Genomic DNA, 12,249 nt, shown 5'->3' with positions numbered 1-12,249 from the left:
AGGCTCTGCCCCACAGGAGCTGGGGGAGCTGGTGGAGCCAGCTGCAGGGCCCCGCGAGCCTGCAGCCTTGGTGCTGTAGTCCCCTCTAGCAAGGCGCCCCCGGGGTAGAGTCCTGCCACAGGCTCCTCTAGCGCCCAGGCCAGTGCCCAGCTGGGGCTGAGTGCCCAGGGGCAGCCAGGGGCACGGGGACCGTCCTCGGGCCAGGATGACACAGGCGGGAGTGAGGCCGGGGGCGGGGGCGCGGAGGGCCTGGGGGTGCAGGGCACCTCCTTCCTACTGAGGACCTGGACCTGGGGGTTCTCCTCTGACTTCTTCCCACAGGGTCCCTAATGACACTCACTCTAGGGCCCACGGGGGGCCCTGAACCCCCTTATCAAAGTTCCGTTCGTGCTTGCAAGCCTTTGGGGGTGAGCAACAGGGACCACTGGGGGGCCCTGCAGGCCCGGGGCTCCAGGACTGGGCAAGCTCCACTCGAAAGCATCCACATGTTTTTACCGAGACAAACCCACACCTGTCCTCTGCCTAATTACCTTCAGGGGCCAATTTTATTATAAAGAACGGTATCAAAATATACAAATCTGTTTAAGAACAGCCAAGAAACGCAGCTTTTGAAGGGTCCAGCGAACACCGTCCATTCCAGGAAGGGGCCCCCTGGAGCCAGCGGCCAGCACCAGGCCCGTCGGGACGACAGTCTGAATAAGTTAGGGGCGGCGTGGCCAACGCCACGCTGGTCATAAATCTTCCCGGGAGGGGGTCTGCGTCGGACTTGCCTCTGTGGCTTCTGTAAGGAAACAAAGGTCGTTAGGTAAACTCCTGGCACGAAGGCCCCGCTGGAGCCGTGATGGTGAGTGGGCGGCCTGCCCACAGCCCTGGGGGGCCTGCCCAGCTGGGTTGTCTCCCCAGAGTGGGGCGGGGGCCCCGGGACAGGCGGCCGCTGTTAGTCTGGATGAGACGAGAGCCTGCATCGTGAGCCCTGGCACACGGGGCTGAGCGGGGCGGCCACCAGCCTCTCTGGGCCTTGCTCTCTGCTGCCCACTGGGCCCCCCATGGTCCTTCCAGGGCCTCAGCTCCTCCTGGAGGCCCAGCCACCGACCTGTGGACGTCCCACACTCCCCAGGATGCGTCTGGGACCATCTTGGAAGAACTGCACCCCCCATGGGACACGTGTGGACGTGACCTTGCTTGGAAATAGGGTCCCTGCCGGCGATCGAGGTCACTGGGGGTGGCCCTGAGCCCATGAGTGGTGTCCCCACAAGCAGAGGGAACTGTGGACGCAGACTCCAGGGAGAAGGCCACGAGATCACAGAGGCAGAAGCTGGAGGGACGCGGCTGCGCGCCCAGGAACGCCAGGAGTGACCCCCAGAGCCGGGAGAGGCGGGAAGGATGCTCCTGACGGGCTTCGGGGGAGGCAGTCCCCAACACTGGAGCTCAGACGTCCCACCTGCAGGGCTCTGGGGTTGAAGCCACCAGGGCTGTGGTGCCCCCCGCCACCCTCTGTGAGCTCGTCTCTGCGGGAGCCCCGAGCAGAGGTGGCCGGGCGTCACTCACCAGCCCCCGCCGGCCTGGTCTGCACACAGGTGCCCTCCGCCTCCTCGAAGCCGTCGGGGCACACACAGACGAAGCTCCCGGGCGTGTTGTAGCAGTTCTCATTGTCCCTCAGGCAGGGTTTCTCTGCCAGCGAGCACTCATCGATGTCTGAATGAGAACACTCCACTGCATGGGCGACCTCACTGGGCAGACAGGCCCAGCAGGGGTCGAGGGGTTCATGGGGCCGGGGGGGGTTCACTTGTGCACAGAGGCGGAGATAATAGGTGCATTAGAGAAAGGAGGGAGGGGCTCAGCAGGAGACCTGGGCGGTTGTTTGGAGAGGGGACAGGTAGAGGCATGAGGGCAGGAGCTGCGTGCCTCCCCAGGGCCCCGTCCACACTGGAGCATGGCCCCCGGGAAGGCCCCCCAGTGGAGCAGACGCACCCGCTGACCTTCACACTGGCCGCTCTCCTTGCTGTAGCCGGTGATGCACTCCCTACACTGGGCGGGGCCCTTCCCGGTGCACCCCACACAGGTGGGGTCACATTCTGCAACAAGGGGAGGGGAGTGAGCCTCGTCCTGCAAGAGCCACGCGCGGGGCTGGGGAGGGCCTGTGGCCGGAAGAGCCGGTGTCCCCACCCTTCGAGGGGTGGCCCCCCCGTGCTGCTGCTGGGGCATGTTGTGCGTCCGTGGAGCACGGAGCTGTGTGTCCGTGGAACACGGAGCTGCGTGTCCGTGGAACATGGAGACAGGATGCTGCGGGAGGTGTGAGCCACGCGGGCCGCTGCTGGGTGAGGAAGGGGCACCGCCTCTGGGGCAGGTGGCCCAACTCGGAGACTGATGCAGGGAAAGTGAGGAGCAGCGTGCAAAGCTGTACCTAAAGGGGTCTCCGAGTCTGTAACTGGAGAACACGCACGGCTGAAATATCCAACCATGTGGGCTGCTGAAGACCAGACATCAGCACGCTCCTAATGACACGACGCAGAGAAACGCAATGGACAAACACGGGCACAGTGTTGTTGAGGCAAAATCGAACAGGGGACAAGGCACCGCATCACATCAGCACTGCACTGACCCCAGGGCCCTGCTGCCAGCGGGCACTGCTGTCTCCTTGCACCCGAGTTTCCTGGCGGTCGGGAAACGGCCAGCGCTTCTGTTGCCCCCTTAAGCTTTTTAAGCGGGTGGCGCGTGCAGGGGTCACACAGACACACGACAGACGCCTGGGGAGCTGGCCGGACGGGAGGCCAGGGCGGGCGGGGGGACGGACGGGGGCGGGACAGACCGGGGCGGGACAGACCGGGGCGGGGGAGGCCAGGGCAGTGGGCGGCGCTCACCCTCGCACACGAAGGAGCCGTTGATGTTCTCGCAGTACTGCGTGTCCTCGCAGGGCGGCGGTTCCGCTGCACACTCATCCACATCTGGAAACAACAGCACGGCTGAGGGGCGGCCCTGACCCGACCCCAGCGGCCAAGGGCCCCTTGCCTGGGGACACGTGGGCGGCCATCATCCGGGGCCTCTGTGTGCAGCGGGCACAGCGCAGCGGCTGAGCACGAGTCCCTCCTCAGGCCCGTGGAGGGCACCACGCCCCACTCAGTCTGGGACCTGAGGCAGGAGGCCCACCAGCCGTGAGGCTGAAACCAAACCTGGGGCTGGACCCCCAGGAGCAGCCGGGCAGCGCAGGGACCCCCCAGGAGCAGCCGGGCAGCGCAGCACGCCACCCCAGGCCCTGAGACTCTGTGGGCGGGGCTACAGCCCAAGCGAGGCCTGAGGGCGGGCGGCGGGTGGCGGGAGGCCAGGCACCCTGATCAGGGGCCTCCCGAGCGCGGGACTGTGCCGTCACTGCACTCAGAGGCTGTCACCTCCCCGCAGTGTCGCCTTGCCAGCCCCGCAGGGCCCAAGGGAACGTGACTGGGCCTGGGTCAGGCTCCTCTCCTGAGCCAATAGGACCCCTGAGGCCACAGACAGCAAGGCTGCCGCCACCCACCCAGCCCGGGGTCTAGGCCGCAGAGGGTTCCTGCGGGGCATCCCGCCCGCAGGCTTAAAGCAGCCACCTGCAAAGCCAGCCTCCACCTGTGACCCCTTAATCACGACCAGGGACGTCAGTCCTCCCCAGCACGTCCGCAGCAGGCAGAGCATGGCATGTCCTGGGGGAGGCTGGGCTGGCAGAGCCCATGGAGGGCGGGAGGTTCGGGGTGGGGGGCGCGGAGAGGAGGGCCGCCCGCCAGCCTCACCCACGCAGGCGTCGTCCTGGCGCACCCAGCCCACTTCACACTGGTCGCAGTCTCTGTTGGTGGGGCCCACGCACGTCTTACACGCCTCGTCACAGGCTGCAAGGCAGAGGCAGGTGCATCTCAGGAGCAAACTCAATGCAAAGGTTGTTTTGGGGCTTAGGAACTGACATTTGTTAGAGTGAAAACAAGCATAAACCCCAAAGTGGCAAGACCGATTCAGTAACAGAAAAATACATTCACGTAAGTCACAACACTGCATTTAACGAGAAGAGACAACACGTGGGGACTCCCGCGCCTGGTGGTGATAAAATTCTCAGCAGAGGACTGCTCAGAGGAGCTACTCGTAAGCCTGGAGCCAGACCTGGCTGGGTGTGCATGCCGCCTGCCAACATGTGTGGTCCTGCCGGGCCTGGGGAGGTCTCGGGTAGAAACCGGGGTGGCTGGCCTCACTGTGGGCAGGCCCGAGGGCGCGGCACGGCCCCCAGACCTGACTGCTGGCGCCTGCCACAGTCCTCCCCTGAGGCAGGGACAGCCGAGGAGGAACACAGGTCTCCCATGGCCTGCTCCCTGGATTTACACATCGGAGGACACCGCCCTAGGCTGACGCAGCCTCATGAGCGGGGTGCGGGCCTCCCCAACTGGAAGGGCTGGCGTTCCATCCCAGCTGAGAAGGCTCCATCTGTGACCTCACGGGCACATCTCGGAACTCACGGAGGAGCCCAGGGACAACGGCCGGGGAGCCTTCAGAGAGCCTGGTGGGGGGGCCGCCCTTCCCACACCAGGGTAACGGAGGTGGCGAGCCTTTCTCACAGGCACCTGGGGCCACACTGCACGGCCTCTGCTGTCCCATTCTCAGCCACACCACCGGCCCCCGGAGGCGCGCCGATGCACCCGGCCCCGTGCGCTGCAGGCACAACCAGCCCGCTCCCGCCGGCGCCGAGCTTCCGCCGGCACCGCAGGGCTGCACAAGCCCCCAGAGGACAGAGCGCCTGGGCCCAGCGTGGCTGTCATGGAGCTGACGGTGCCGTGCTGCCCGTCCAGGAGGCTGTCGGGGGTCACCACCGCACGCCTCCCTCCGCGGCTCGTTCAGGGGCAGGAAGCGGGACTGTCCCCAGCACCCAGCTCTGCCGGTGCGGCCCCTGCTCCCGGCCTGCGGGTGCTGCCGGTACCTGAGCAGATGCTGTGCGTCCCGCCCGCCGGCGCGCGGAAGTAGCCGTCCATGCAGTCGGTGCACAGCGGCCCCTGGTAGCCCAGGTGGCACTGGCACGACCCGTCGCCCTCCCGGGTGCCGTCTCCGCGGCAGTGGCCGCTCCCGCTGCAGGGCCGCTCAGACCCGCCCTGGCACGCTGCAAACACGAGCTGCTCAGAGGGCGTCTGGGAGCAGGGGGGCCCCGGGGAGCCCCGCCGTCCACCCCGCTCAGCCCCAAGTCCCGCTGCCCCCCCCCCATGCCCTTCTCCGGGACACATGGGCCCCGGCCTCACCGGGGACACGGGGCCGAGGAGGGGACAGTGAGGACTCCTTGCTGCAGCCATGCGCCAGCAAGACCGCGGGCGGGCTGGGGCAGGGTCTGGGCACCAAGATGATGCCCTCCGCCCAGGGGATCGACCTGAACGTGTCAGTGATGCCTGGACAGAACCCTGAAGGCTGGACGCCTCGGCCTCTCGCACAGCGCTCTGCTGGCGGTGGGCCTCCTCGCACTTAGCAGGCAGCACCAAGGCAGTGGGTTACGACGAACCCACGGGTGAGCTGGGAGCACACCCGGGACCAGACTGGGGGAGAAGGTCCCTGCAGCTGGGAGGGGGCAGCACCCAGGCCCGTGGGAGCCGCCGCCCCTGGAACCGCAACAGGAACAATGTGGACACTCAAGGGTCCCCAGTGAAAGACATACCCAGGCAGTCCGGCCCGTAAGTCCCTGGAGGACAGCAAGCTTTCAGTGTCTGCACACAGAACCATTCAAATAAGTCAGGGTGCTTCTTCTTCCTGAGGATGTAAACAGCATCCACTGAATCTCACGTGGCGGATTTCCTCAAAACAAAACCACAGTTGAATGTAAGGCGCTTCTGAGCATCGTGGGACCCGGGAAACGAGGGCCTGTGGCCAGCAGACTCTCCCAGCTAACTCCCTCGTCAGGATCGCTGCACTTCGATGGAACAGGACGGGAATGTGGGTGAGGGAGAAATCAGGTGTGTGGAAGCCCTACTGTCTCCAGTGCGTTTTGACCCCCAGGCGTGGCGGGCGCCGGGCCCCGAGCACTCACAGCCGCAGCCACCAAGCCTCCAGCAGCTCCTCCTGCTCCTCCAGCAGCTGGTTGCACTCGAAGTCGCTGGCCTCACACAGGCCCTCCACGATCTCCAGCAGGCGGACTTCGCTGAAACACAGGGCCAGTGGCACCGTGAGAGGGGGGCGCGTGGCACCTCAGGGGTCAGCGTCCATGCTCCAGGGAGGCCTGGAGGCCCCCTGCTGCTGGGGAGCAGCCACGCTGGTTTTCAGTGACAACAGACCCGCGACAAACACCCAGCTGGGGCCGGGGGGCATCACTGCCAGGCAGAGAGCTAAACGCAAAGGGTGCGGTGGTGAGGGAGGCCTGTTCATCCTCAGGGAGAACATCAAGTGTGGGGTCCACCCAGGGAAGCCTGGCAATGCGCTAGAGCTCTGGGTGGGGGTGGGGCCAGCCCCACCTGTGTTTTGAAAAGACCCGTATCTGCCCCTTGGAGGGCGAGGAGACAGCCAGGGGCCAGAGGCCCACATGCCAGCCCCAGGCAAGGACAGGTGACTGTGCCCAAGGGACCCTCTGTGTCTGCAAACGCTCCCAGGGACACGTCAGGCCCCAAAGGCGGGCGCTGGGCCAGTCAGAGCAGGGTGCCCACCTGAATTCATACTTGGACAGCGTCTTCTCCTCCCAAGCTGTGTTCCCACCACCAAAGTTCTTCTTTGCTGTGTCCACCATTCCCTGTGGGGAAAGGGCCACACAGGGTCAGCCCTGCTGCTTCACATCTGTCCATGGAGGGGTGAGCCAGGCTGAGGTGGGGTGACCACAGTCCACGGTGGGGTGAGCCAGTCCATGGGGGGTAAGCCAGTCCACGGGGGGTGACCCAGCCCACGGGGGGTGACCCAGTCCATGGGGGGGTGACCCAGTCCACGGGGGGTGAGCCAGTCCACGGTGGGGTGACCCAGTCCACGGGGGGTGACCCAGTCCATGATAGAGTGACCCAGTCCATGGGGGGTGACCCAGTCTATGATGGGGTGACCCAGTCCACGGCAAGGTGATCGCAGGCCCACGGTAGGGTAATTGTGGGCCATGGCAGGGCGACCCCGTCCCCCGCCGCCGTCCCCGCGGAGTGACCGGCCCACCTGGTTGAACTTGTCTACCAGCTCCCGGCAGCGCTTGCAGGGCGTCGGCTTCTTGGTGGCCTCGCCGGTCGGCAACAGCAACAGCAGCAGCCCCAGCACGGCCAGGGCCGGCGGGCTCATGGCGGGCCGAGGCGCACGGCGCCGCGGAGTCGCGGCAGCGCGGACGCGGGCCGAAGTCCACCGGGAACCGGCCGAGCACTCCGGCCTCCGGCCGCCTACCGGCTCCGAAGCGCCGGCCGTTCCCGGGGATACTCGGCGGAGCTGGCTGGAGCCCCGCCCCACGCCAGCCCTCGCGCGGCGATTGGCCTTCTAGGTCCGCCCCGCCCCCGTGCGGCCCAATCCGGGCTCGCCACGAGCGGCTACCAATAGGAAGGCCCCGGGTCAGCGTCCCGCCGGGAGGCTGGGCTTGGGGGGCGTGGAGGCCCGGGCCCGCCCCTTGCGTCCGCCTCTCCCGCGCGCCGCCCGGAGCGGCCATCTTTACTCCGGGCAGCGAGGGCGTCCGCGACGGCAGCGAAGCCTCAGCGGCCATGTTAGGTTCGGGCAAGGGCGTCGCCGAAACTCTTGGTTTCCGCCACCCGCCTTCCGGCCGCGGGCAGCCCAGGCGCGAGCGCTTCGAGGGACCGCGCGGTGGGCTGGCGAGGTCAGCGCGCGTGGCTGGGGCTCTCGGGGCGGGCTGAGGGGACCTCGGGCTGGCGCCGTCGCGGGGCTCCTTGGGCCTCACTGTGCGCGTGCACGCGAGACGACCGCCAGGCTCCTCACCTGGGGCCAGCCGCGTCACCTGGGGCCTGAGGAGTGTGTCTGGGGACCCAGCAGTCTGCATTCCCCCCACCCCGTGCCCTAGGCCCTTGGCGCCGAAACCCGGGGTTTAAGTCAGGAGAAGGAACGTGGGCATTACCTGGTCTCTTTAGGACAGAACTGCCAGAAGAAAGAAGTACAAAAGATAGTTTTCCCTGGCCTGATCTCTTGCCACTTCCTTTGTGTTTCCAGCCGTGAATGAGTAACGTGAACATCTGATTTGACCGGTTTCAGTCGAGACCGAGGAATAGACGGGGACAGGAGGGCCTCTGCAGGTCGCTTCCTAATCTGAGGGGCCACCGTCCTGGAAACGACAGTCGTTAACCTCTCAGATTAACAGTCTGAACGGCTGCAGGCAGGTGTGGACGGACGAGTACAGGGGCATTTGCTCATGGTCTTGGTCCCAGGGGGCTTACTGTGGTTTGTGTACTTGCTCGTGCCCTGTGTGTCTCCTCCTGGTCCCGGGTGGGCATGCAGGGCGCTGCTAGTGTCTTCCAGAATAAGCTGCTTTGCTCTCGGCCATCAGCAGAGAGTACCCTCGTCTGGGGGAGAAGCCCCTAGGGCCTGGAGCAGGGTTGGTAATGTAGCTTTCACCCCACAGCTCCTGTGACCCCATGAACTGTAGCCCACCAGGCTCCTCTGTCCATGGGATTCTCCAGGTAAGGAAACTGCAGTGGGTTGCCATTTCCTTCTCTAGGGATCTTCCCAACGCAGGGATCGAACCCAGGTCTCCTGCATAGCAGGATGATTCTCTACCATCTGAGCCACCAGGGAAGCCCCCTGAGATGTCAGAGTCTAGGTTTTCGCTCGGGAGTGCGCTGTGGACAGGGGCGTGGAGTGGGGTCTGCAGAGATGAGCCTGGAACGGCTGTGAGCCCCAGTCCTGCCAAGCGTTACATGTGCAGCTGCTTCCAGCACTCCGCTTTATACATGCTTCCTAGTTCTTGACAGTGTTTTAACCTCAGAGGAACAGAGAGCAGCATGTGAGTGTTCTGTGGTCTGCTTGGCATCATTGGAAATTAAAGCATTAATGTGTCTGTAATGAAAATGTTTGCCGTGGAAGTGAACAGAGATCATTCTGTCGTTTTTTGAGATTGCACCCAAGTACTACATTTAGAACTGTCTTGTTGACTGTGAGGGCTACTCCACTTCTTTTAAGAGATTCTTGCCCACAGTAGTAGATACAATGGTCATGTAAGTTAAATCCACCCATTTCCAGTTCCAGGAATCAGTTCACTGACTCCTAAAATGACGTTCAGTCTTGCCAGCTCCTGTTTGACCGCTTTCAATTTACCTTGATTCATGGACCTAACGTTCCAGGTTCCTATGCAGTATTGTTCTTTACAGCGTTGGACTTTACTTCCATCACCAGTGACATCCACAACTGGGTGTTGGATCATAGAAAAAGCAAGAGTTCCAGAAAAATATCCACTTCTGCTTTATTGACTATGCCAAAACTTTTGACTGTGTGGATCACCACAAACTATGGAAAATTCTTAAAGACATGGGAATACCAGACCACCTGACCTGCCTCCTGAGAAATCTGTATGCAGGTCAAGAAGCAACAGTTAGAACAGGACATGGAACAACAGACTGGTTAAAAATTGGGAAAGGAGTATGTCAAGGCTGTATATTGTCACCCTGCTTATTTAACTTATATGCAGAGTACATCATGAAAAACGCTGGACTGGATAAAGCACAAGCCGGAATCAAGATTGCTGGGAGGAACATCAGTAATCTTAGATGATGCAGATGATACCACCCTTATGGCAGAAAGCAAACAGTAACTAAAGAGCCTCTTGATGAAAGTGAAAGAGGAGAGTGAAAAAACTGGTTTAGGACTCAACAGTCATAAAAATAAGATCATGGCATCCGGTCCTATCACTTCATGGCAGATAGATGGGGAAACAGTGGAAACAGTGTCAGTCTTTATTTTGGGGGGCTCCAAAATCACTGCACATGGTGACTGCAGCCATGAAATTAAAAAATGCTTACTCCTTGGAAGAAAAGCTATGACCAACCTAGATAGCATATTCAAAAGCAGAGACATTACGTTGCCAAGAAAGGTCCATCTAGTCAAAGCTATGGTTTTTCCAGTAGTCATGTATGGATGTGAGAGTTGGATTATAAAGAAAGCTGAGTGCCAAACAATTGATGCTTTTGAACTGTGGTATTGGAGAAGAGTCTTAGAGTCCCTTGGACTGCAAGGAGATCCAACCAGTCCATCCTAAAGGAGATCAATCAGTCCTGAATATTCATTGGAAGAACTGATGCTGAAGCTGAAACTCCAATACTTTGGCCACCTGATAGGAAGAACTGACTCACTGGAAAAGACCCTGATGCTGGGAAAGATTGATGGTGGGAGGAGAAGGGGATGACAGAGGATGAGATGATTGGATGGTCTCACTGACTTGATGGATGTGAGTTTGAGTAAGCTCTGGAAGTTGGTGATGGACGGGGAGGCCTGGCGTGCTGCAGTTCATGAGGTGGCAAAGAGTCGGACACGACTGACTGAACTGAACTGAACGAAAATGTAAGCTGATAACATCCACACTTAGGAGCTGTTATGAATTTGTTTTTCAAGTCTGTTGAGCACCTGCTGAGCACCAGGTGGCGATGCAGCTGCAAGTTGTGATGGACAGGCCCCTCCTTGCTGAGGTTACAGTGGTGGGAAAACAGGAAAATCCCGCCCTTACAGTTTGGTAAGGGAACCAAGTTCTGTTACTTCTCCTGGAACTGCGTTTTTTGGTAATTCTGAATTATTAAAGCCCTCTGACTTCCTTACTTCCCCCACCTCGCCGCCACCGCCGTATCGAACAGGATCCCTCTTCCTCCACCAGATTTTATTGTCATGGATTCCCCACTTGCTGACTTAGAGCAGAGTCTTAATACATCTCCCTCTAACCAAAAAGTACTTTTAACAAATGGCACTGTGGTTCTCTTCTTTTGCTTCTTGCTCTTCTGGTTTTGATCAAAGAAAAGCAAATGTGTTTTAAGACAAGCCACAAACAGGAAGAATTTGCTGTCTTTCCTCCCTCGCCGAGTTGAAAGATGTAGGTCTCCTGCGAGTAGGAGCTGCCCAGACGCTCCGTGGTCTTCTTGGGATCTTTGTTCCGCGGGGTACCCCCCAGTCCTGGTGTGTGGGCACCTGCAGTGCAGGCATCCGTCTGCGCTGCCCCCCGCCCCCCTGCCCAGGAACAGGCTTGCTTTCTGCTGTCCACCGGTTTGTGCTCACAACCAGCGTGGTGCTTCCTGGGGGCTCAGAGGGGCTCCCGGGCGAAGTTCAGGATGCAGAGTCCACGGCCCATCACACAGTCCTGGGGACGCAGGTCTTCGCTGCCCCCCCCCCCCACTAATGGCTGCTGCTCTGCTGTGCTCTGGGTGTGCCCCCCACCCTCCTGCTTCATAGCCCCAGCTACTGCCCTGGGGGCCGAGCCCGGCGTGTTCTTGACTCTCCAGCCAGATCTTAGCTTCTCGGTCCTGCTGTGTCCAGGGCCGGGCTGACCCGGGGCCCAGCTGCCAGTGCACTCAGCTCCGGCTCTGCAACTCGTGTCCTTTTTCCTGGAGGAGTATTCACAGACAGCTTAAAGGAGATGGCTGGTTACAACGTGGAAGTTTCTTAAGGGTGATTTTTTCTTTCAGTGTCCTGTGTTGATGTGTTTCCAGGTTACTTCAGAGGGGTGCTGTTACCCCTCACACATGTCTCCCAGGTGTTGACTCCAGCAGAGTTTCGAGCTTGGGAATCTGTGTCTCCATTCTTTGAACACACTCAAGAGCTGCGGTGCTCACGGTGGATGAAGGTCCGTGAGGCGGGTGCACAGAATGGCTGGGAGAAGGCTGTTGGGCCTGGGCGGGCAGCGCCAGCTCCTGGGGCTGCTGATGGGCCGTGGCCGGCAGTCCACCTGGCCGCCTGCCCCTACACCAAGGTGGAGGAGAGCTTCAACCTGCAGGCTGTGCACGACCTGCTCTACCACCGGCTGGATGTGGAGAAGGTGAGCTCGGCCTGAGTGGTGTGGGGGCCTGGCCCGGGCCCGGCTGACACCGCCCTCTCCCTGCAGTTTGACCACCTCGAGTTCCCCGGCGTGGTCCCCAGGACGTTCCTCGGGCCACCTGGCTGATGCGCTGCGCTCTCCAGCCCCGCGGTCTACGCCGCGTCGTCGCTGTTTGGAGAGTATGTCTCAACGTTTCTACTCGTCAGCTTTGTAGGTAAGGGCTCGCTCTGTGGGGGGAGGTGGTGGTGGAAGAGCGGTGCGGCGTCAGACAGCCAACGGTCAACCCAGTCAAGGGGCCCTTGGCGGGAGTGGCCGCCACCTGGAAATCTCCGCGTCTTGTCAGCTTTTTTTGG

The 12,249-nt window shown here is 61.6% G+C and overlaps 2 protein-coding genes across 2 annotated transcripts; one reads left to right on the top strand and one right to left on the bottom strand.

Moving 5' to 3' along the window:
* Nucleotides 1-516: 516 nt before the first annotated feature.
* On the bottom strand, nt 517-7,387 carry CRELD2 (cysteine rich with EGF like domains 2). Its single transcript, XM_018045509.1, has 10 exons — nt 7,111-7,387; nt 6,627-6,709; nt 6,017-6,127; nt 5,648-5,739; nt 4,928-5,104; nt 3,759-3,854; nt 2,862-2,945; nt 1,980-2,075; nt 1,549-1,695; nt 517-781 (listed from the first exon to the last, which is right to left on the bottom strand). Exons 1-10 carry the CDS (start codon nt 7,228-7,230, stop codon nt 732-734), a joined length of 1,056 nt encoding a protein of 351 aa, XP_017900998.1. The 5' UTR covers nt 7,231-7,387; the 3' UTR covers nt 517-731.
* Nucleotides 7,388-7,659: 272 nt separating this feature from the next.
* On the top strand, nt 7,660-12,022 carry LOC108635301 (dol-P-Man:Man(7)GlcNAc(2)-PP-Dol alpha-1,6-mannosyltransferase-like). Its single transcript, XM_018045508.1, has 3 exons — nt 7,660-7,750; nt 11,571-11,896; nt 11,963-12,022. The coding sequence occupies exons 2-3, from the start codon at nt 11,699-11,701 to the stop codon at nt 12,020-12,022; spliced, it is 258 nt and encodes an 85-aa protein (XP_017900997.1). The 5' UTR covers nt 7,660-7,750; nt 11,571-11,698.
* The last annotated feature ends 227 nt before the right edge of the window (nt 12,023-12,249 follow it).

This window comes from Capra hircus, unplaced genomic scaffold, assembly GCF_001704415.2.
Source record: "Capra hircus breed San Clemente unplaced genomic scaffold, ASM170441v1, whole genome shotgun sequence".
NCBI lineage: Eukaryota > Metazoa > Chordata > Mammalia > Artiodactyla > Bovidae > Capra > Capra hircus.
This window is presented reverse-complemented; position numbering and strand designations above follow the sequence as displayed.